Source organism: Neomonachus schauinslandi, chromosome X (assembly GCF_002201575.2).
Source record: "Neomonachus schauinslandi chromosome X, ASM220157v2, whole genome shotgun sequence".
Lineage (NCBI taxonomy): Eukaryota > Metazoa > Chordata > Mammalia > Carnivora > Phocidae > Neomonachus > Neomonachus schauinslandi.
Window position 1 is genome coordinate 90,593,447 of NC_058419.1, and position 22,244 is coordinate 90,615,690.

The 22,244-nt window shown below is 48.0% G+C and overlaps 1 protein-coding gene across 4 annotated transcripts in view; it reads left to right on the top strand.

Annotated features, from left to right (window-relative positions):
• Nucleotides 1–4,750, top strand: part of CASK (calcium/calmodulin dependent serine protein kinase) — a 362,770-nt gene extending 358,020 nt beyond the window's left edge. For all 4 annotated transcript variants that reach the window (XM_044911949.1, XM_044911950.1, XM_044911952.1 and 1 more), the window contains 2 exons: nucleotides 240–323; nucleotides 3,392–4,750. In XM_044911949.1, coding sequence (XP_044767884.1) covers nucleotides 240–323; nucleotides 3,392–3,568 — 261 coding nt within the window. In that variant the 3' untranslated portion in view covers nucleotides 3,569–4,750. The remainder of the gene's footprint in view (nucleotides 1–239; nucleotides 324–3,391) is intronic.
• The last annotated feature ends 17,494 nt before the right edge of the window (nucleotides 4,751–22,244 follow it).

The following is a 22,244-nucleotide window of genomic DNA, read 5'->3' on the forward strand; positions in this document are numbered from 1 at the left end:
ACCCTACCCCCCTCTCATGTGTTCTCTCTCATTCTCTCTCTCTAAAATAAAAAAAAAAAAAATGTCCGGTCTGTCCCCTTTTACTCGCTGGTGGCCATTCTCCATCCTCGGGAAGGAAAGGAGTCCGAGGGGTTACTGAGACGCCTCGCCAAAAGTGAGTCACGGGCCCCTTCGGGCAGACTCGGTGACAGCCGCACCCCTCGCTCTGGGTCTCAGTCTCCCGTGTGTTCCGTCCGCAGGCGCTCAAGGTCCTGAGAACCGCCGAGTTCGCGCCGTTCGTTGTTTTCATCGCCGCGCCCACCATCACTCCGGGTCTGAACGAGGTAAGGCTCTGCGCGTCCGCCGCCCGCTGCAAGGACCCCCCCCATCCGCGCCCCCGGGCCTTCTGTGCTCCGGGCCTTCTGTGCTCCGGACCAGAGCCCCGTCCCAGGCAGCCGGCCAGATGGAGGGGCGGAGGCCGGCCGGGCCCACTCCCTCCCAACGGCACCGGGGAGGAAAGGCACCACCCCCAGGCCCGGCTCTAGGCCAAAGAGCGCTTTCCAGGGAGAGAGCTCTAAGGAAGCCAGGACCTTGGCCCAAGGGTCCCGAGGCAGCCTCTGGAGTGGGACCCACGCAGGTCCCCGGAGACGGCCCCACCCAGAGACGAGCTCTGTCCCCTCTCGGGCCAGCTCAGCACCCACTGACTCCGAGGGCCTTCGTGGCTGGGCGGACGCTGAGGGAGTTTCCGTGTGTCTGGTAAGAGTGTGGGTGCCCACCTGCCGTAGGCTCACTCTTGAGGCTCCTGCGCAGGGTTATCCGTTGCTTTGGCTGGGCCCACATGCCAGCAGAGGGCTCTCGGCTCTGTTCGGTGATCACCCCCCTAAACCCCCCAAGCTAGTGACAGTACAATCAGGCCTTGGAGATGGCACTCTGTGTACCTGTAAGGAAGAGTCAATCTTTACACGTGCAGGTTACTCATCTTTTCAGTCGTTCTTTTGTGTCCTTTCATTTGCATGAGCTCTACTTTCCTGTGTTCGTTAATACACCAGCATGCCCAAAGCCCCGCACTGTGCTTAGCGCTTTTCCTTTGGGTGCCATGTATTTTTCTTGAATTATCATTGCTTTTTTTGTTTTTGTTTTTTTGCCTATTTTCCCGCCCTTTTACTAACTTTCCACAGCTGCCAAAATGGTGCAGAAAACTGCCCGTAAGTACCAGCTAGGAGGTGATGAAATACAGCCTCGTTTTCTTCCCTAGATTTAGAATGTAGACCCTCTCTCCCCATAAATCCTGGCTTTGGCTGTTAGAATAGAGGCATTTTGTTTTCACTGAGTTGAACCCTGCTGGTGCGTGAGGCAAGCCCGCAGACGGGCTGTTGCCGAGGAGGAAACCCACGAATATAGTTTCGTCTTATACGGGCCTTAAGAGGAAAGCGCTCTTTTTCCGTAAAGAGAATTCCAATAAAAACTGATGCCATCAGCCGTAAATTTTCTCGAATGTTTTCATCATAAACTCTGCTGGTGCTTTCTGAAGCCCGGGCCTGGGTTTCCGTGGAATCCTCTAGCCCAGAGAGTGACGTGCTGGGAACTGTATCTTCTTGCAAGGGCAGGAAGCGCTCCCGGCCTCGGACAAATGAGTGTTTCCCAAAACGGGGCTTTGGTGTTGTTTGCGGTAAAGTAAAGCCACAGTGAAAATACTATGCTCTTTAGGCGCCAGCGGAGAGTGTGTTGATAGGACCTTAGAAGGTGGTGATTAACTGAGGTCTTATCTACGCCGTAGCCATTAACAGCCAACATCCAAGCACATGATGCCCTGCTGTGACATCCCAGTAGAAGGCGACCAAACACGGAGGACACTCGTTTCAGAGCGTCCTGATAGAGCAGATGGAGCCCCAGCTTCCCTGCTGTCCATGCCCCCCCGCCACGGTGCCACCATGGGATCGAGTGACCTCACTTTCGATCCCTCTCCAGAGTTGCACCCACAGACCGGGGCTCTTCAGGAAGGGTTTCTCACAAATAATGGATGGGCCTCAGAGAAGAGGAGGGGTCCTAAGCCAGCTGTGGGCACCACGGCTCCCAAGTTCCTGAAGGCACTGCATCCTTTCGTTTTTCTGGAGGGGCGTGTGTGTCATCTCGGGCCTCCATTTCCTAGTAGTGTAGCTGTCCGTCTTGATGATGGATTTAACACTCCTCAAACCCTGTCATGGCCAGTGTTAGCCAAGTACTTGTTCTTTTAAGGAACATCTAGTAAGCGCTTACTATGTACACGGCGCAATGCCAAGTGCTGGGCACAGCGATGACAGGGCACACGGGACAAGCTGACGCTCTAGTTGGGGAGAGAGATGCTAATCAGACAAGCAGGTATGAATCGTATCTCTCTGTATGTGTAAGTCTCAGCCCAACATCTGACCCACCTGGTGCTGGGGGAGATGGGGGGGTGTTGACTTAGGAGTTCTCTGGCTTCAAATTTGAATTCATCCCTTGAAAGTTCAGCATAACAGTATCCGCCCCGTGAAGACCCAGAGGCCGACTTTCTGGTGGCCCTTAAGGGATCCCAGTCTTAAAAGAACTGCCATCCTGAGGCTAAAGTGAAACTCGTGGGACAAACGAAGGACCCCGCAAGGCCGCCTCCCATGGGCTCAGCCTGGAGAGGGCTCTCCAAATCCGCAGCAAGATGTAGGAGCGGAGGAAACGCCTTCCCTGCAGCAGAGCCCCCGAGAGCTCGGTAGCTGCTTTTCCCGCAGAGGTTCGGGTCCTCCTACCCGGCGCCCCGTGTCCGGCCGTCTCCAGTGTAGACCGCTGCGAGGGGGTTCCTCAGATGCGGCTTGCCTTGGTCGCTGAGAAATGGCCTCATTTCATCCATTATTTGTAACACTCAAAAAGCTTTTGCCTCTGGCATCCGCTGCTGTTGAGTGTGGGCCATTAGATGTAATTGAATTCCTGGAACACGTTGGACCTCGAAGTAGAAAAGGGGAAAATACAACTTAATTTGTTGGCCAGAGGCAGCGGCTTCTTGGTGCAAACGCAGCGGGGCTCCGGGGCCCAGTGCTGGTGCATGCAGAGGGCCGAGGGAGGTGCGGGGTGCCGGGCGTGGGGGCGGGGCATCGTGTGTGCCCAAGACGGTCCGGTCTCTCTGGTCCGGGGGTGGGGTTGGGGGCCCTGGAGCTCTTGTTGCAGGGGGAGCCGGCGGGCTGCAGGCCGTTCCTCTGTAACCCTGCCATCCCGGGGCCCATTGTCACCTCGGTCACGAAGCAGACTTGGCCTCGTACCCTGATGCAGCACATCAAGGTTTGGCCTTGACCATGTCTGCCCCTGGGAAGAGCAGAGCTGTGGAAAGAGAAAGAATCCGGCTGACTTCTGTCCCCTCTTTGCTCCTCCCTTCCCCCCCCCCACCCTCCATCCCCTCACCCTTTAGGATGAGTCTCTCCAGCGCCTGCAGAAGGAGTCCGATATCCTACAGAGAACATACGCACACTACTTCGATCTCACAATTATCAACAATGAAATTGATGAGACAATCAGACATCTGGAGGAAGCCGTTGAGCTCGTGTGCACAGCCCCGCAGTGGGTCCCGGTCTCCTGGGTCTATTAGGCCTCTCCCCAGCTAGCTACCTGATGCCTACCCGGGAGCCACCTCATCCGTGGAAAAGCCTCTTTGTTATCGGCCTTGTGTCAGCAGGTCATGGTCCCTAGAGACTACCTAGTTGTAGTGTGACCTCCATTTATAATTATTGTCATGTCCGAATAGATAGGAGGAGAAAAACAATTACACACTAATTTAAAGAGACAGTATCTTTTTTAATCAGTTCTCCTAAACTTTAATAAAATGTATCTTTAAATGTATGTATTATTCAATCCTTTGGAATGTTATATTTTTGGAAATCATAGCTTTTTATTTCCAAGGCCCCTAAAAACTGCACAAAATAGATGCTGCTTTCTATAATCTATTTTAATAATAAACAATGATTCTGTTACCTTGACTGGGGGTGGAACACTACATTCTTTTTAGAGTCTGATTTTATGGATTGGAATAGCTTTCTTTCCTTTATTTATTTGAAATAATCAGTCTAGTGATTACAAAACAGTCAAATTTTTAAAGGCCTTTTTTCTTTTTTTTTTTAGACTAGTTTTTTTTTTTAAGTCCTTTATGTAACATCCAGATAATGTGATACTGTCTCTTTGAAGCACCCTGTAAACCTTTTAGAGATTTGAAGTTGGGTCTTGACTCTTAATGCATGTGGACAGTCGCGAGCGTTTATGCTGTCGGTGTGTCTGTGTTGGACAAAACAATCTGTAATCTACAGCAAAGTACATTCCGTTCACGGGGCACACCCAGGGGAATAAGAATAAAATGCTATTATGACTAAGTTGTAAACCTATGCACATCCCTTGCATTTCGGGCAACTTTATAAAAAAAACTGATTTTTATTAATAATAATCATATAGTGAAATGTGTTTGTAATTTTGTCTCAATTTAATTTGTTGTAAGGTGGGAGGGGGAGTTGCTGGTTTCACCATTTCAGATCTGTGTTGTCTGAGAGTATTAACGTTTTAATTAAGCAAAGAAATGAGGATTTTTAATATGTATGTAATTGTTTTAAAGCACCCATTTTAAGAGAATATACTGTGCAATGAAGAAACCAGTTTAGGCATTTGCTATAAACTGAATTATTCCAAAAGAATAATCTATAACAGCCCTGTAAATTCCTTTAAAATGATAACTAACAGGACAGTTTGACCAATTTTTTTTTAAATATACTTCCTTTTATGTGTTCAATAATTAAATGCCTTTGGGTCCTTCATTTCATTATAGATTTGTTCAGGTTTACAAGCCGATGATCTTTTAGATAATCCTTTAGATGCTCATTGAACCACGGAAGGCCCAGGAGTGACCCTCAGTTGGCAGGACAACACAACACTCGGCCAGAGCACAGCTTGGACCTCGTCTGGCTCCCAGAGCGCAGTGCGCCCGAGGGCCACCGTGTGCTGGAGGCCGTCTGGGGTGGCTCCTTCCTCTTGCTATCTCCCTTAGCACAGGAGAACCATCTGTCCTTGTTGCTTTAGAGACATTAACCATCTCATCGCCCTTCCACGAGGTCCCATTCTTCCAATCCAGGAGATGCAGGCGAGGGTTTTCTGACTCTTGGCCGGAGGTCAGTGGAATATTCTTCATTAGAGTGGCAGGGTGTGAAGTGGTTCCAGTAACCTGGGATCCTTGAGGCAATACCATCCGGGTCGCTTCTTGTCGGTTAGATGGCCTTGTCGCTTTGTGCCTTGGCAGGATGTGCAGGGCGGCTTCTGAGCTGCACGGGTTGAAGGACCGCACACAAAAGGCAGTTGTAGACTCCTTTTCGGGTGTCCCCCTCCCCTCCCACCGACTCTTCTTAAAACGGTGATTCTCTCTCTCTCTCTCTCTCTCTCATGTCGTCCTTTGTCAGTGACCGGATGAGTTTACAATTTCCCAGGTGTTGCGGGAACGGCTTCTGTTGAGGCCCCCCAGCAGGGGGACCAAACCGCCAAGCCAGAGACACCCTGGATGGAGAAGAAACCCCCCGAGTTCTTTGGAGCTGTGTTAGGATTGGTTTCAATCTAACCAACACCAAGTCCAGGCAGTCATTCCCGTGATGGTACTGACCACAATGCGGGCTCTTCTCAGTGTGGAAGCGCCCGCTCTACCTCTTCCAGTGAAGCACAAAGAAAAATACAGCTACCACGTGGGGAACACCAACTCCCTCCCTCTGCTAGAAACGCCCACAGCCCGTCTCAGGCCCTTGGAGGCCACATCTCCAGAGATGCTGAGGATGCCCTTCTTAAGCCACGTTGACAGAGGTGGATCAAGCAGAAGAAGAGCAAAGCAATGCCAGTTTCAGTGTCTGTGGCCCCAGGACTGAGAAGCACTTAGCGCTCGACCAGAGGCACAGAGGCGGGCACCATGCTCGCCCCGTGCAGGTGGCCAAAGCCCGGCACCCAGAACTCGTCCTGGCCGAACCTCTCAGGGCACTCATCGGCTCCATTCCACTCACACAGGCCCTTCTCGAAAGTAATGTCTTTACAACCCAGCAGAAAATACTTAAATTCAGAATAATCCCCGAGCAAAACTACTGCTACATCACACTCATCCACTAAGCAAGCAAATTACTAAAAAGCGTCTTCACTGCTTCCGTCCCATCAGCAAAATCACTTTTCCCCCCCATTTTAAAGACCGGAGCAAATGATTACAATTACCAAATCTTATCACTGGTCAGTTGAGCCATATTCCGGAGGGTTCCCACCCCCCACGGCAAAAAAGGGGCTGTTTTAATATGCGGGATCATTCGTTACGAGGAAGGGTCCGGATTTTTTTTAAAAAGGTAGTAGTTCCTTTGCACGCGCAGCCTATTCAGTTTTAACACTAAAAAGGAAAATGTCACTCATTTCAATTCATCTGGAAGTTTCCTCAGTGTCAAGATAATATGGTAGCTTTTTAAAAGACAATTAAATGTATCTCCTGTCAGATAAGATGGTTTAAAATATTGCCTCAGAGAAGAAAAGAAATGGGTGACCTACTTCTTGCTACTTGCACTCAGAGCCCATCCTTTTGGTGGCGGGTTATCTAAAGAGAATGAAGAGCCTGCGCTGCACGAAGGACCCAGCAGTTGCTCCTCTTCCCCACGTCCAGCCCCAGCTCCCAACGCCGGGCGGCCCGTTGGTTGCGGCCTCAGTGCCTCCCCACCCCCACCCCACCCCCCACCCCCGGCGATCTTAGGAAAGCCTCTGATCTCATTACTGCAGAGGAGAGGGTTTGTTGCTTTTCAAATCGTTCGTGGTTACCTGTTCATCAAGGCTTCGAGTTCATTCCTTGAAAAAGTCTAGTCAGTTGAGCCACCCTCGGGGAAACGGGACAGCGGAGATGCCCAGAGTGGACGCGGCCCCTTGGGGACAGGCAGCCCAAAAGCAAACTCTCTTGTCTCCCACCGATGTGATGTCCTTTTCTTCATTTCAGGTCAATCTCTTGGGCAAGAACATGCTGCTAACGCTAGCAGGAGGATTTTCTCGTTAATAAATTCTTAATTATACTGCCTCCCACACAGCCACCCTTGGAAAGGGAAGGCACCTGGCAATGGGCATTCCAAAACAAGCCGCTTCCGGTCCCCATCCCTCCTCCTCCTTGCTTCCTATCATCAAACGCAAGCGTGTGTGTTGGGGGGCGGGTGAGGAGTCTGTTTTTCCAGAACTGAACACAGCTTCCTAATTCCATCCTCTTCACAAGGGCTTAACATACTGAGGCTGATTACGGCCTGTCATAGACTAAGGGTCCCTGAGCGCCTTTCTCTTGTTCTGCGCCTCTAATTCTCTTTGAAAGGCATTCTGCTTCTTGACGCAGCTTGCAGAAGGGCTACAAGCTTTCATCGTGAATCATTTCCGTTGGTAGAACTCTTCCTTTTCTTACCCCTTTGGAAGTAAGGTTTTCCTCTCCCTTTGAGCTCTCCGGTTCAGGGACTGTGCCCATCAGGCCTACTCCATTGGCTTGGCCCCCACTCACTTACGGTTTGCCTTAAACTTGGAGCTCTCGGAGGTCTCGGGTCTTCAGGCTTCGTGAGTGAAGTCCGGCTGCGGCCCGCATCCAAGAAGCGGAAGAAAGGGACACGAAGGGTATGTTCACCGGCCCCCCATCCCTTTCATCTGCTCCTTTCTCCGCCGTTCTTGGGCCGTGGAAGGTGGGCAGACCGGGGCCCGCGGGGGGTTCGGGGAGGGGGGCCACGCCACCTCTAGGACAGGCACTGCCAAGTCTTAGCCCTTCGGAGGCAGAAAAAATCCAGAGTGCGCCCCCCCACCTCTCACCTGACCCTCCATCAACACTCTTGAACCTGTGCAAATGGACTGAGCAAAAGAAAACGGAGAGAGATGTTTGTCACCACACAAGAGACCCCATTTCTGGCCCCAAGCACAACTCTGTAGCGATGTATGCTCAGAGAGCAGGTGTTCGGTCCCTTCCCTCCGGCCTGCGGCCAAGGGACCTAGCCCGTGCTCCCCGCAGGAGAGGCCTGGGGCTGACGGCTCGGGGCACGGGGGACGTGCAGCCTCTTACAAGGAGTTCCGCTTGGGAGCAGAAAGGGGCGCTCCTCCACAGGGAGTGGCCCCACCTCGTTTTCATTTTGAAGAGACCAAGAACTGGGGGAACGGACCTCCAGTCTCAGCTGTGTCCTGGCATGACGCCCGGGTGGGCAGGTGGCAGCGGGGGGGGGGCCACAGGGGGGCAGCGGCCGGACCCATGCGGAGGCCACGCCGCCCTCACATGCCGAGGCCACGCCATCGTGTTCAATGGCAATGCAGGTGTGTCGCCCTTCAAACTCAGTTCTGGGGTTGTTTTGCATAAAGTTTTGCCACCGTGTTCTTTTCTCTGTATGTATAATTGCCTTTTTATAAAAGGTTTTGAAGTATTGTCTCAGTGATAAAAAGACAGCGATGTTAACAGTTGTATATTTCACCATTTCCGATTGTAAGTATTTGCAGGGTACAGCGAAGCCTTAGCGCACAAGAGCATTCGTGCAGGAGGGCTCCTTCAACACCCAGGAGGTGAGGGGATCGGAAAGGTTCGGATTCTCTGTAAATGTCCCGCTTTTCTTTCTTTGTGTATCTATTTACATGCCTTAGCACACGCCCTCCCGCCCTGATCCCTCTGCCCTGTCACCGGAACCACCGGGCCGCCGTGCGTGGCCAGTTACAGTACAGACCGATGGAACCCTCAGCAGTTATCTCGTGTGACAGGGGAGGAAAACTCCATAGTATTCTTTGTAGAATATACATACCTGTAGGATGCTGTGTAATGGGAAACCCTAGAATTGGGCTTTTGTCATTTCAAAGTTGGAGAAATGTATGAATAAAATATATAAAACACGAAAAGGCACTGGTCTCCTCAGATTACAGGCCACACAGCTGGGCGGGGCGGGCGGGGGGGACAGACCACAGGAGGATTAGAGGGACAAGGAGTTCCTCTCCAGGGTTTAGCCTCACAGACCTTCCCACAAATGTGCGGGGGCGGGGAGGGGGGAAGAGGACGGACACCTTGTGGGGGCACGGAGAGCAACCTCCCCCCTCTCTCGGGGGAGCACATCCCTGGCTCGAGGTCCTCCCTGGCAGTCAGGGTCTAAAGCAGAGCTGGCACAGACTGCGTCCTGAGAGCAGTTCAAGTTTAGTCGCTTGTACTTGGATGCGGATTTAAAATAGCTTCGGGTTTAAAAAAAAAAGGAAAAAAAAAAATCAGCTCCCAGAAATAGAAGTCTAAATTGATCGGGGCGGTGTAGGCGCCCAACATGGAAAGCACGTCTCTTGTCTGATGTCTGCAGAGAAAGCCTCAGGAGGAAGCCTGCTGCCCTTGGTGTGCAGTGGTTTGCTTTGGTCTCTGGCTGGAGTCTGGGATACGGCCCCTCGCGTGCTTCAGTGACCTACTCTCCACCCTCCTTTCCCTGGGCTCTGGCCCAGCAAAGGACCCTGGTGGCTTCAGACAGCCACACTTGCGTGTGTCCAAACACGCACACCTCCAGAAATAGCCTGGGCCCAACATGCTCACGTGGCTCGTGCCAAAGAAACGTAAACTAGGAGGGATTGTTTGCTTTTCTCAAGAAAACTTCCCCCTACCAAAAAAAATGTATAGAAGAGTCGAGATCACATTCAGACACAAGAGGTTGAGCCCCTGGCCTTTTGACTCCGGGAAATCCCCAGTCATCTTTCTTCAGATGGCTCAGCTCAATGCACAGAGGACCAAAAGCCCAACACCAGCATTAAGCTGATTTTCTGTACTTCGTGGCACTGCAAACACATCGAACAGGCCAATACTTAGCTGGCAGAAATGAATAGAAACACGTATTTCTGTATTTTCCCCAGTTTACTGTAATATGATAAGCTGAATAAATAACACTAGGTATCATTCCATGAACGACTGCAGCAGAGAGGGGGGCATCTACAAAAACGGCACCCAGACTGGTGCAGGGTAGTAGACCATGACCTTGAGTTCAAGGTCACTCAAGACAGTGACCTTGAATAGCCTGAGGGTAGCAAGCCCCCTGAAGGACAATGTAGTAGTGCAAGCTAGCAACCCAGCCAAAGACCAGGGGTGCTCCAGGAGAGAATGTTCCAAAAGGTGGCATCTGACTTTCTTTCTCAAGGAATGAGCACACAGGACATGGGCCTGCAGACGAAATCCCACACTTAGGGCAGTGTGGGGGCTCCTGCACCCACCGCGTGCACCTGCCCCCCACACCCCATCTTAACCTTTCAGGGAGGGGCGCCCAGAAACAGTTTGGCCACAGACGTCTCCTTAGGCCTGATCACTAAAAGCTTCCAGCTCCTGCCATTTGCCCTCTTCCCGTTTCCGGGGCAGCTTTACCCCCGCCTCCCCGTGGCCAACCGCCCTGCAGAGAATCTGGCTCCCTCCTGCCACCAGAGCAGGCCGATGAATGGCTTGAGAGGGGCAGCCTGCTGGGGACTCGCAGGTGGCTCTAGGCTCTCGCCCTCAAGATGTGAAACTAAAGCCAGGGACCAGGAAATTGAGATCGTGCAAAGCTAGTGGTGAAGGCTCAGCCACACAAATCAACAGCTTACCACAGAACTTCCCCTAGAACCTTCTGGGGTGACGGAAATGTTCTATTTCTTCTTTGGGGTGGTGGCTACATGGGTATATACAATTGTCAAAACACATCAAACTGAACACCTATGATCTGTAACCTCAGTTACAAAAAGAAAAGTGAAAAACCGTATGATCATTTCACAGCTGCCAGAAAGACGCCTGACAAAATTCAACACCCGGTTCTACTTTTTTTTTTTTTTTTTTTAAAGATTTTATTTATTTATTTGACAGAGAGAGACAGAGTGAGAGAGGGAACACAAGCAGGGGGAGTGGGAGAGGGAGAAGCAGGCTCCCGCTGAGCAGGGAGCCCAATGCGGCGCTCGATCCCAGGACCCCGGGATCATGACCTGAGCCGAAGGCAGCCGCTTAACGACTGAGCCACCCAGGCGCCCCTCCGGTTCTACTTTAAAAACAAAAGCTCTTAAAGGGCGCCTGGGTGGCTCAGTTGGTTAAGCGACTGCCTTCGGCTCAGGTCATGATCCTGAAGTCCCCGGATCGAGTCCCCCATCAGGCTCCCTGCTCAGCAGGGAGTCTGCTTCTCCCTCTGACCCTCCCCCCCTCATGTGCTCTCTCTCATTCTCTCTCTCAAATAAATAAATAAAATCTTTTAAAAAATAAATAAATAAAATAAAATAAAATAAATAAAAATAAAAACAAAAGCTCTTAAAAATCAGACAGAAAACACCCTTAGCAGATAAAGAATGGCTATTGCAACCACAAGCAACATAAGCCACCTACCAGTGCCGCGATAAAGGCACTAAATTGCCATTATCTTGTACATCACCTAAACAACACATGCTCCCCGGAGACTGAGGAGAAAATATGGGTAAACCAGCAGTAGATACTCAGCCAGATCCTGCCACTCACAGTCAACTGCCATAACCCCTTGCATGTAGCCCCGTCACACAACCATACAGACACGTGTTTGTATCTGCGCCGTTCAATGCAGTGAGGGAGTCCTACTCAACACGCTGCTCCCCCACTCATTTCATAGATCCTCCTCCCTCCGTGAGGATTTAAGACTGCTTCCAAAACACTGCTCAGAAACAGAATCAAGAAGTATAAACAGAGGAAAAGAGACCAAACTGTCCGTATTTCCTAATAATATCATTGTATACCTTGAAATGCCAAAGAGGACAACTGGACATCCATTCAAATTAATAAAGAACAGATACAGAAACACAGAACTCAGTAGTAGTCTTACGCAGTAGCGATAAAGTCAGAAAACGCTAATGGTAGGGGCCCCTGGGTGGCTCAGTCGTTAAGCATCTGCCTTTGGCTCAGGTCGTGATCCCAGGGTCCTGGGATTGAACCCCCCCCCCACCACGCCATGGGGCTCCCTGCTCAGCGGGAAGCCTGCTTCTCCCTCTCCCTCTGTGATCTCTCTCACTTTCACTCTCTCTCAAATAAATAAAATCTTAAAAAAAAAAAGAAGAAAACACTAATGGTAAGAGGATACCATTCTCAATTGCAACAAGATTTTAAAAACCAACAAAATCCATGGGATGTATATGAAAAGAAAACAAAGCTGCCCTGAGAAAAAATAAAATAAAAAGCTGCACAAGGGCGCCTGCGTGGCTCAGTTGGTTAAGCATCCAACCCTTGATTTCGGCCCAGGTCATGATCTTACAGTCATGAGATCGAGCCCCGCATGGGGCTCCATGCTCAGGAGGGAGTCTGTTTGAGATTCTCTCTCTCTCCTTCTGCTCCTCCCCCTCTCTCGCTCCCATTCTCTTAAAAAAAAAAAAAAGGCTGCACTGAGAATGTAAAAGATTTGAACAAAGAGAAATATTCTTGGATGGAAGAACTAAATATTTCAATGGCATCAGGTTTTTCCAAATTAATGTGTAGGTTTAATATACCACCAAATCAAAATCCAATCATTTTTTGACCTTTACAAAATGATTATTCATTGATAAGAACATGGACTTTTTATTGTAACTTTAATTAAAGGAAATACTAAGGAAACAAGAGTAAATGAAGGGTGAGTAGCCCTTCCAGATTTTAATCTATTCTAAAACTAAGACAACTAAGACATCACACACCAAAGTGAGTTTCCAAGAGTTCAATATAGAAATGAAATGACAGGAAATGAAAACACAGAAGTAACCAATAAAACTCTAGAAGAGAGTAACTTTTTAAGTTTATACAAGAGAAAGAAGTCACAAAGCAACTGAAAGATTTGATCTCATTAAAACATGTTTTTTTTTAAACCACACATCCTTTTTATTAAGTCATAAAGAGATATCAAAATTAAAAGCAAAAATTACAGGGTAAGACTTAACATAACTACTAGGAGCATCAAAGGAAGTGAAAATGGGACTAGGCGCAGGGCAATATGAATTAATGAACATGGGAAGGACAAGAATGGGGAGAACAGTGAGCATGTGCTGAAGAAGATACTAGGGGAGAGGATCTGGTGAAAATTTTGATCTTAGACAAGCGCCTAAGAAAAAGTTGTAGCCCACAAACTCAGAAAGACATTTTGTAATAAATAGGACATACAAAGAGTTTATTATATAATGAACTTACATAAAATGGTTAAAAATACTAACATCCCAGTATATAACAATGGACATGAACACTTTCCCTAGTTTTCTAGGGAAAACTACTATTAAAAAACAAACACTGGGGGGCCTGGGTGACACAGTTGAGCAACCGACTATTGGTTTCAGCTCAGGTCGTGATCTCAGGGTTGTGGGATGGAGACCTGAGTCAGGCTCTGCCCTCAGCAGGGAGTCTACTTGAGATTCTCTCTCTCTCTCCCTCTGCCCCTCCTGCTCATGTGTCCTCTCTCTCCAAAATAAATAAAATTTTTTAATTTTTTTTAAAGATTTTATATATGAGAGAGAGAGACAGTGCATGAGAGGTGGTGGGGGGGAGAGTGGGGGCAGAAGGAGAGGGAGAAGCTCGGTCCCAGGACCCCGCGATCATGACCTGAGCCAAAAGCAGACACTTAACCGACTGAGCCACCCAAGCACCCCTAAAATAAATAAAGTCTTGGGGCGCCTGGGTGGCTCAGTCGTTAGGCGTCTGCCTTTGGCTCCGGTCATGATCCCAGGGTCCTGGGATCAGGCCCCGCATCAGGCTCCCTGCTCAGTGGGAAGCCTGCTTCTCCCTCTCCCGCTCCCCCTGCTTGTGTTCCATCTCTCGCTGTGTCTCTCTTTGTCAGATAAATAAATAAAATCTTTAAAAATAAATAAAATAAATAAATAAAATCTTTAATAAAAAAAGCAAACATTGAAAAATACCTCAATGATCAAGGGAATACAAGTTAAAAAACTTTTAACTCTTGAGATGTTAAATGAGTGCTTAACTACTTGGGAAAAAAAAAAAACTGTTAAGATGTTATAGTTACCTATTAGCAGATTTTAAAAATACGATACCCAAAGCTAGTGTGTGTGTTGATGAACCTAGCATTTCCAACCATTGCTCAGAGCACTGCAAATAATATAGTGACATTTACCAAGAGCCATGTAAATTAAAGTTGATATTTTTCTTACTATTACATTTCTCTGTAACAGTTTTCATAGAAGAATCTAATAAAGGCAATTGGTGACATTTACTGAGTAGTGACTGTGATGTTCCAAGCACTGAGTGCTTTGAATGCCTTATTGTACACTTCCTTCCTCAGGCATCTGAGAGCTCTTCATCATAAAGAAATATCCCCAATTTCAAACACCAGTGGGATGATGAAGGTAGGACAATAAATGAATTTTTTATTTTACAATTTTACTCGATATATAATTTTTTTAACATCTCTCAAACTCATTCCCTTGCTCCCTTAGCTCTGGTGATGGTTGGGGCAACATGGCGGGGACAAGTCCATGGCTTGGTCTCCATGTCTATACTCTGTGCTCCCCTCCTGCGCCGCACGCCAACCCCAGCGTGGAGTTTTTGCATGGATAAAATACAGAGAAGCAACGCCCATCCGACGGGCTACTTGCCGCATTAAGTGAGGAGCGCACGCACCAGCTGGAAACCTCCTTGGCCACCTCCTTCCTCCCTGAAAGGCCGCCACAGGACCCTTCCTGAACCTCATGCGACACTTACGCCTACGACGTACACGCCGGGTGGTACCCCACCATTTCAGTGGAACACAGGTGACTTGTGTTTCCTAGTTCCCACTCATGTATACATGATGGCACAGATAAGGAGTGTCGCCGTCATTGGACGCGGCACGGCAGTGGCTGAAGGCTGGCAAGCACTGCGGGCTGATGCCCACAGCCCCCCAAACCCACACTCACCCTCTGCCTGGGCCCGGCTGCCACCGTCAGGCCCTGACTCCTAAAGAGCCTCCCGCCTCGCTGCAAAGGCAGCCTTCTCCAGCCGACAGGCAGAGCTGACGGGGAGGATCATGCGGCGGCAAAGAGGGGGAAAGAGGCAGCACCCAAAGGACACCTCAGAACAGGGCACGACATTCAGCCAGAATAATTTGTTCCCCTAAGAAGCACTTTGGATTTCTGCCCGAGCACTCAAGCTGCCAGCTTCAGTTCACCGGGCGACACGGGTCATCTGTCTAAACAAACTACAGTAGAAGAGTCGTCGCAGGTTGAAAAGAAGAAACATCTTTTTTTTTTTTTTAAGATTTTATTTATTTATTTGACAGAGAGAGACACAGTGAGAGAGGGAACACAAGCAGGGGGAGTGGGAGAGGGAGAAGCAGGCTTCCCGCAGAGCAGGGAGCCGGATGTGGGGCTCGATCCCAGGACCCTGGGATCATGACCTGAGCCAAAGGCAGATGCTCAACGACTGAGCCACCCAGGCTCCCCAAGAAGAAACATCTTAAGCGGAGAGTTGCCCAACCAGAAAGTAAAACATATTAGAGAGCTTAATTGAAATAATAATGGCAGTGTGCAGAGACAGACAGACAGACAGACACAGGGAACGAAACAGAGAGCTCAGATCCACAAGTATGTAAAAAATTGAGTATGATGCAGAGAGGGCTTTGATGCAGTGGTGAAATCATGGACTATTCTACTGAATTATCCATATGGCAAAATTTAAGTTAGACCCCTACCTCATCATACATGAACAACAACATGTTTGATGGCTAAATGACCTGTGAAAAGCAAATCTTTAAAATATAATACTATATCGGGGCACCTGAGTGGCTCAGTCGGTTAAGCATCGGACTCTTTTTTGTTTTTTAAAGATTTTATTTATTTGTTTGACAGAGAGAGACACAGCGAGAGAGGGAACACAAGCAGGGGGAGTGGGAGAGGGAGAAGCAGGCTTCCCGCGGGGCAGGGAGCCCGATAAGCATCGGACTCTTGATTTCAGCTCAGGTCATGATCTCAAGGTCGTGACATCAAGCCCTACGTCAGGCTCTGTGCTCGACTCGGAGTCTGCTGATCCCTCTCCCTCCCCCTCTCCTCTCCTGCCCCTCCTCTCACGCTCATGATCATGCACACCCACGCACTCTCTCTCCAAAATAATAAAATCTTTTAAAAATAAAAATACTACATATAAATATATATATATATAATATATATGTGTGTATGTAATAAAATATTTTAGGACCTCAGGTTAAGGAAGGATTCCTTAAAACTCAAAATGTATAAACCATGAAAGAAAAGGATTGATAAAGTTGAATTTAAATTAAAAACTAACAAGTTCTGTTTACAGAGGACATTATCATAAACAATCTAAAAAGATAAGCCACAAACCTGGAGATGATGTCTGGCACATATAACTGTCAAAAAATTAGCATCCATGGGGCGCCTGAGTGGCTCAGTCGTTAAGCGTCTGCCTTCGGCTCAGGTGGTCCTGGGATTGAGCCCCGCATCGGGCTCCCTGCTCTGTGGGAAGCCTGCTTCTCCCTCTCCCACTCCCCCTGCTTGTGTTCCTGCTCTCGCTCTCTCTCTCTCTCTCTGTCAAATAAATAAATAAAATCTTAAAAAAAAATTAGCATCCATGACTTATAAGGAACTTCTAAAAAATAATTTCTAACAGGGAATAAATGAGCAAAGATATGAACAGGCAATCCACAGAAGATAAAATCTGAATGGCTTTTCTTGAAACTCACAAATAATCAGGAAAATCAAAAAGTAAACTCTTAACAAGGGATTTCACATTCCACTAATAGCAGACTATGTAATCCGGACCCACCCCAACACTTAAGACAACTAAAATAGCTGACTGAAGTATTTAAAATGTATCTGTTTGGAGATTGCAGCAAACTAACAAAATAATGCAGAATTAGGGGGCCAGGATTTGGGAGAAAATGGACTCCCAAGGGAGTGAGCATTTATTTAGGGGCACTTTTCCTCTGGAGACATTTGTTCACTCCAGAGGAACAGGCCAAGAGGCCGAGTAGCCTTGTGACAGCTTCTCGGGGGTTGGGGGGAAGGACCAGAGTCAGGGTATGTCTGGGGGAGGCGTGGGTGGGCTAGTGAACTCCCCTCACCTTCGGTGGGGCCCCTGAAAGTGTGTCTCCTTGGAGTAAGGGCGAACCACCCGCAGACAGGCCCTCACACTGACTGCTTCAGCTCTGAACTTCTCAAGCCCGGACATTTGACGGAGGGGATCCCACACTGCTTGCACCCCCGTGCCTCGCCCGAGAAAACGTCCTTCATTTCTAGACGAAGGTATCATCCTCGGCCTCAAATATTCTTACAAATCATTTAGCAGATACCACGTCTGATGACAAAAAATAGCTGGACACGTGAGAAAATAGGTAAATAGATGGCTACCTGGGGGACAGACCCCCGTCACATTTGGCTTTCAAACCCAGGGGGGCTTAACTGCGAGAGTTTTTACACTCAGTGGGGCTTAACTAAAAATCAGCAGGCTTAGCTCTGGGAGAACCAGGGTGGGGGGTTGGGGGTGAGAGGAAACTGAGTCCCCGCCCTTAAAGAGACAGGACAACACACGGCCCCACTGAGATACAGCACAGAAGCGCAGTGTGAAGAGCGCCTGCGGTACACAGGAAGGAGATTTATTTGCTAATCATGGATGGTGCACTGGAGAGGCAGGGATCTCTGGGAGACTTCTCCAAGAACAAGAGAGCTGGCGGGTGCCATTTCTCTCCCCTCCCCCTGGGCCTCGAAGGCTGGACACCTGCAGGAAGCAGCGCAAAGGCTCCCCACCCATCCTGCTAACTCCTCCCTTCGGTCTCCTGCACACTTGCCCCCCCACCCCACCAGAGTGGCTCCCGTCACATCTCATTGTGCAAGCAGCCCTTGACAGTGACCAGTGACCACCCTGATATGACTCCCGCCCCGGGGAGAGGGGAAGATAACCACACATACACCAGTTAGACGGCAGCCCCCGCGGTGAGCTGGGGAAAGACATCTGATCTGAAGGCCAGCCCTGCTCACCGACAAGACCCTCACAGGGAGCAGCACAAGAACACAGCCCTGTAGTTCAGGGCCACTGCAACCCCAACAGGTGAACTGGGGCCAGCCATCCGGTTGGAGTGCAGGCCCCCTGCCCAATAAAAGCCTCTCAGGGGACAATGCGGGGAAGACGCCCTGCAGGTCAGTGTGACTGAGGGCAGGCATCTGGTCTAACCCAACTCAAGCCCCAGACTGGCCCACTAACACCACACGGACCAAACCCTGCTCACAAGAGGCAAAGAGAGCCATTGTAGATGACTGGACTGAAGGCAAAAGGGGCTCGGCCGCAACAGCAGGGCACACACAACACACATAAGAGACCCCCCTGAAGGGCCTGGTTCTGGCGAACAGAAAACAGTGCCCTGCAGGGCACTACGGGACCTCTTCTTCATAAGGCCACGACTTTCAAGAGCAGAAGGTGTAGCTGACTTTCCTAACACATACAGACAGATGCTGAGAGTCAGACAGAAGGAGGAAACAGAAGAATATGTCCCCAATAAAAGAACAGGACAGGGGCGCCTGGCTGGCTCAGATGGTTAAGCGGCTGCCTTCCGCTCAGGTCATGATCCCGGGGTCCTCGGATCGAGTCCCACATCGGGCTCCCGGCTCAGCAGGGAGCCTGCTTCTCCCTCTCCCTCTGCCTCTCTCTCTCTCTCTCTCTGACTCTCATGAATAAATAAATAAAACATTAAAAAAAAAAAAGAACAGGACAAAACCACAACAAAAGGGCCAAATGAAACAGAGATAAGCAGTATGCCTGATAAAGAATTCAAAGTATTTATCATAAAGATACTCACGGGACTTGAGAAAAGAGTGGAGGATCTCAGTGAGGCCCTCAACAAAGAGACAGAAAACAGAAAAAAAGAATCAGAGATGAAGAACTCAGTAACTAAAATTTAAAATACAGGAGAGGGAATCAGTAGTGGATTAGAGGAGGCAGAAGATGGATCAGCAACCTGGAGTTTCCAAACAGAGTAATGGAAAGCAACCGAGCTAAACAGCAAAAATAAAAAATAAAAAATGAGGGGCGCCTGGGTGGCTCAGTCATTAAGCGTCTGCCTTCGGCTCAGGTCATGATCCCAGGGTCCTGGGATCGAGCCCCGCATCGGGCTCCCTGCTCTGCAGGAAGCCTGCTTCTCCCTCTCCCACTCCCCCTGCTTGTGTTCTTGCTCTCGCTATCTCTCTCTGTCAAAAAAATAAATAAAATCTTTTTAAAAAAAAATAAAATAAAATAAAAAATGAGACTAGGTTAAGGGAGCTCAGCAACATCATCAAGCATAATAACATTCACATTAAATGGACCCCAAAAGAAGGAGAGAGAGAAAAGGGGGCAGAAAATGTATTTGAAGAAATAATAGCTGAAAACTCCCCTAATCTGGAGAAGAAAACAGACATTCAGATCCAGGATAGAGAGAGAGCCCCCAACAAGATGAACCGAAGGAGGTCCACACCAAGACACATAATTAAAATGGCAAAAAAGTAGTGATAAAGAGAGAATGTTTAAAGCAACAAGAAAAAAAAAAAAACAGTTGTATACAAGGAAACCCTCATAAGGCTCTCAGCTGATTTTTCAGAAGAAACTTTGCAGGCCACAAGGGACTGGCATGATTTATTCAAATTACTGGAAGGAAAAAAGCATGCAATCAGGAATACTCTATGCAGCAAGGCTATCATTCAGAATAGAAGAAGAAAGAGTTTCCCAGACAAACAAAAGTTAAAGAACTTCATCACCACTAAGCCAACCTTACAAGAAATGTTAAGGGGATCCTCTGAGGGACGCCTGGGGGGCTCAGTCATGAGGCGTCTGCCTTCGGCTCAGGTCATGATCCCAGAGTCCTGGAATCGAGCCCCGTATCGGGCTCCCTGCTCCGCGGGGACCCTGCTTCTCCTTCTCCCTCTGCCCCAATCATGCTCGTGCACATACACTCTCTCTCTCTCAAATAAATGAATAAAATCTTTACAAAATAATAAATAAGGGAATCCCTGTCAGTGGAAAGAAAAGACCATAATCATGAGTAGGAAAATTAGGAAAGGAAAACATTCCACAGGTAAACACAAACATAATAAAAGTAGCAAGTTAATCACTTATAAAACCAGTGCGTAGATTAAAGCGCAAAAGTAGTAAAATTAATCATATCTATAAAAATTAGCCAAGGGATTCACAAGCTAAAAGGATGTAAATACGACATCACATACATAAAACGTAGCAAGGGAGAGTAAAAATTTAGTGCTTTTAGAACGGGTTCAAACTTAAGTGATCATCAACTTAACATAAACTGCTACAAGTATACGATGTTATATACAAACCTAATGGTAATCACAAATCAAAAACCTACAATAGATATGGAAAAAATAAAGAGGAAGGAATCCAAGTATATCACTAAAAAAAGCCATCAAACCACAAGGGAAGAGAGGAACACAAGAAAAGAACAGAGAAGAACTGCAAAAATAACCACAAGACAAGTAAGAAAATGACAGTAAGTACATACCCATCAATGATTACTTAGAATGTAAATGGACTAAATGCTCCAATGAAAAGACACAGGGTATCAGAATGGAAAAAAGCAGGACCCGCATATATGCTGCCTACAAGAGGCTCACTTGAGACCTAAACACATGCAGGTTGCAGTGAAGGAATGAAAAAGTATTTATCATGCAAATGGAAGAAAACAGAAAGCTGGGGTAGCAATACTTACATCGGACAAAATAGACTATAAAACGAAGATTAGAACAAGAGACAAAGAAGGACACTACATCATCATAAAGGGAACAATCCAACAAGAATATGTACCAATTGTAAATATGTATGCACCCAACACGGGAGCACCCAAATACATAAAGTAACTACCAGCAGACATAAAGAAAGACTCGACAGTAAGACAATAATAATAGTAGGGGACTTTAACACCCCACTTACATCAATGGACAAATCATCCTGACAGAAAATCAACAAGGAAAGGGTGGCTTTGAAGGACACATTGGACCAGATGGATCTAACAGATATATTCAGAACATTCCATCCAAAAACAGCAAAATACACATTCTTTTCAAGGGCACATGGAACATGCTCCAGAATAGATCACACATTAGGCCACAAAACAAGTCTCAACAAATTCAAAAAGATCAAAATCAAACCATGCATCTCCTCTGACCATAATGTTATGAAACTAAAAATCAACCACAAGAAAAAAATCTGGAAAGAACACAAATACATGGAGGTTAAATAACATGCTACTAAACAATGAACGGGTCAACCAAGAAATCAAAGAGGAAATTAAAAAATACAAGGAGACAGGGGCGCCTGGGTGGCTCAGTTGGTTAAGCAACTGCCTTCGGCTCAGGTCATGATCCTGGAGTCCGGGGATCGAGTCCCGTATTGGGCTCCCTGCTCAGTGGGGAGTCTGCTTCTCCCTCTGACCCTCCTCCCTCTCATGCTCTCTGTCTCTCATTCTCTCTCTCGCAAATAAATAAAATCTTAAAAAAAAAAAAAATTTAAAAAAAAATACAAGGAGACAAATGAGAATAAAAACACAACGGTCTAAAATCCTTGGAATGCAGCAAAAGCTGTTCTAAAAGGAAAGAATAGAGGCACCTGGGTGGCTCAGCCAGTTAAGCATCTGCCTTTGGCTCCGATCATGATACCAGGGTCCTGGGATCAAGCCCTGCATCAGGCTCACTGCTCAGTGAGGAGTCTGCTTCTCCCTCTCCCTCTGCAGATCCCCCTGCTTGTGCTCTCTCTCGCAAGCACTCTCTCTCAAAGAAATAAATTCTTTAAAAAAAAATTAAAAATAGGGGCACCTGGGTGGCTTAGTCGGTTAAGTGTCTGCCTTCAGCTCAGGTCATGATCTCAGGGTCCTGGGATCGAGCCCCACATCGGGCTCCCTGCTCAACAGGGAGTCCGCTTCTCCCTCTCCTCCCTGCTCATGCTGACTCTCGCTCTCTGTCTTTCTCAAATAAATAAAATCTTTTAAAAAATAGAATAAAATAATAATAACAAAAATAAATAAAAGGGGGGGGCGCGTGGGTGGCTCAGTCGTTGAGCGTCTGCCTTTGGCTCAGGTCATGATCCTGGAGTCCTGGGATGGAGCCCCGCATGGGGCTCCCTGCTGGGTGGGAAGCCTGCTTCTCCCTCTCCCACTCCCCCTGCTTGTGTTCTTTCTCTCTCTCTCTGTCAAATAAATAAATAAATAAATGGGAAGATTATAGCAGTAGAGGCCTACCTCAAGAAACAAGAAAATCTCAAACAACCTAAACTACACCTAAAGGAGCTAGAAAAAAGAACAAACAAAACCCAAAGTCACTAGAAGGAAGGAAATAATAAA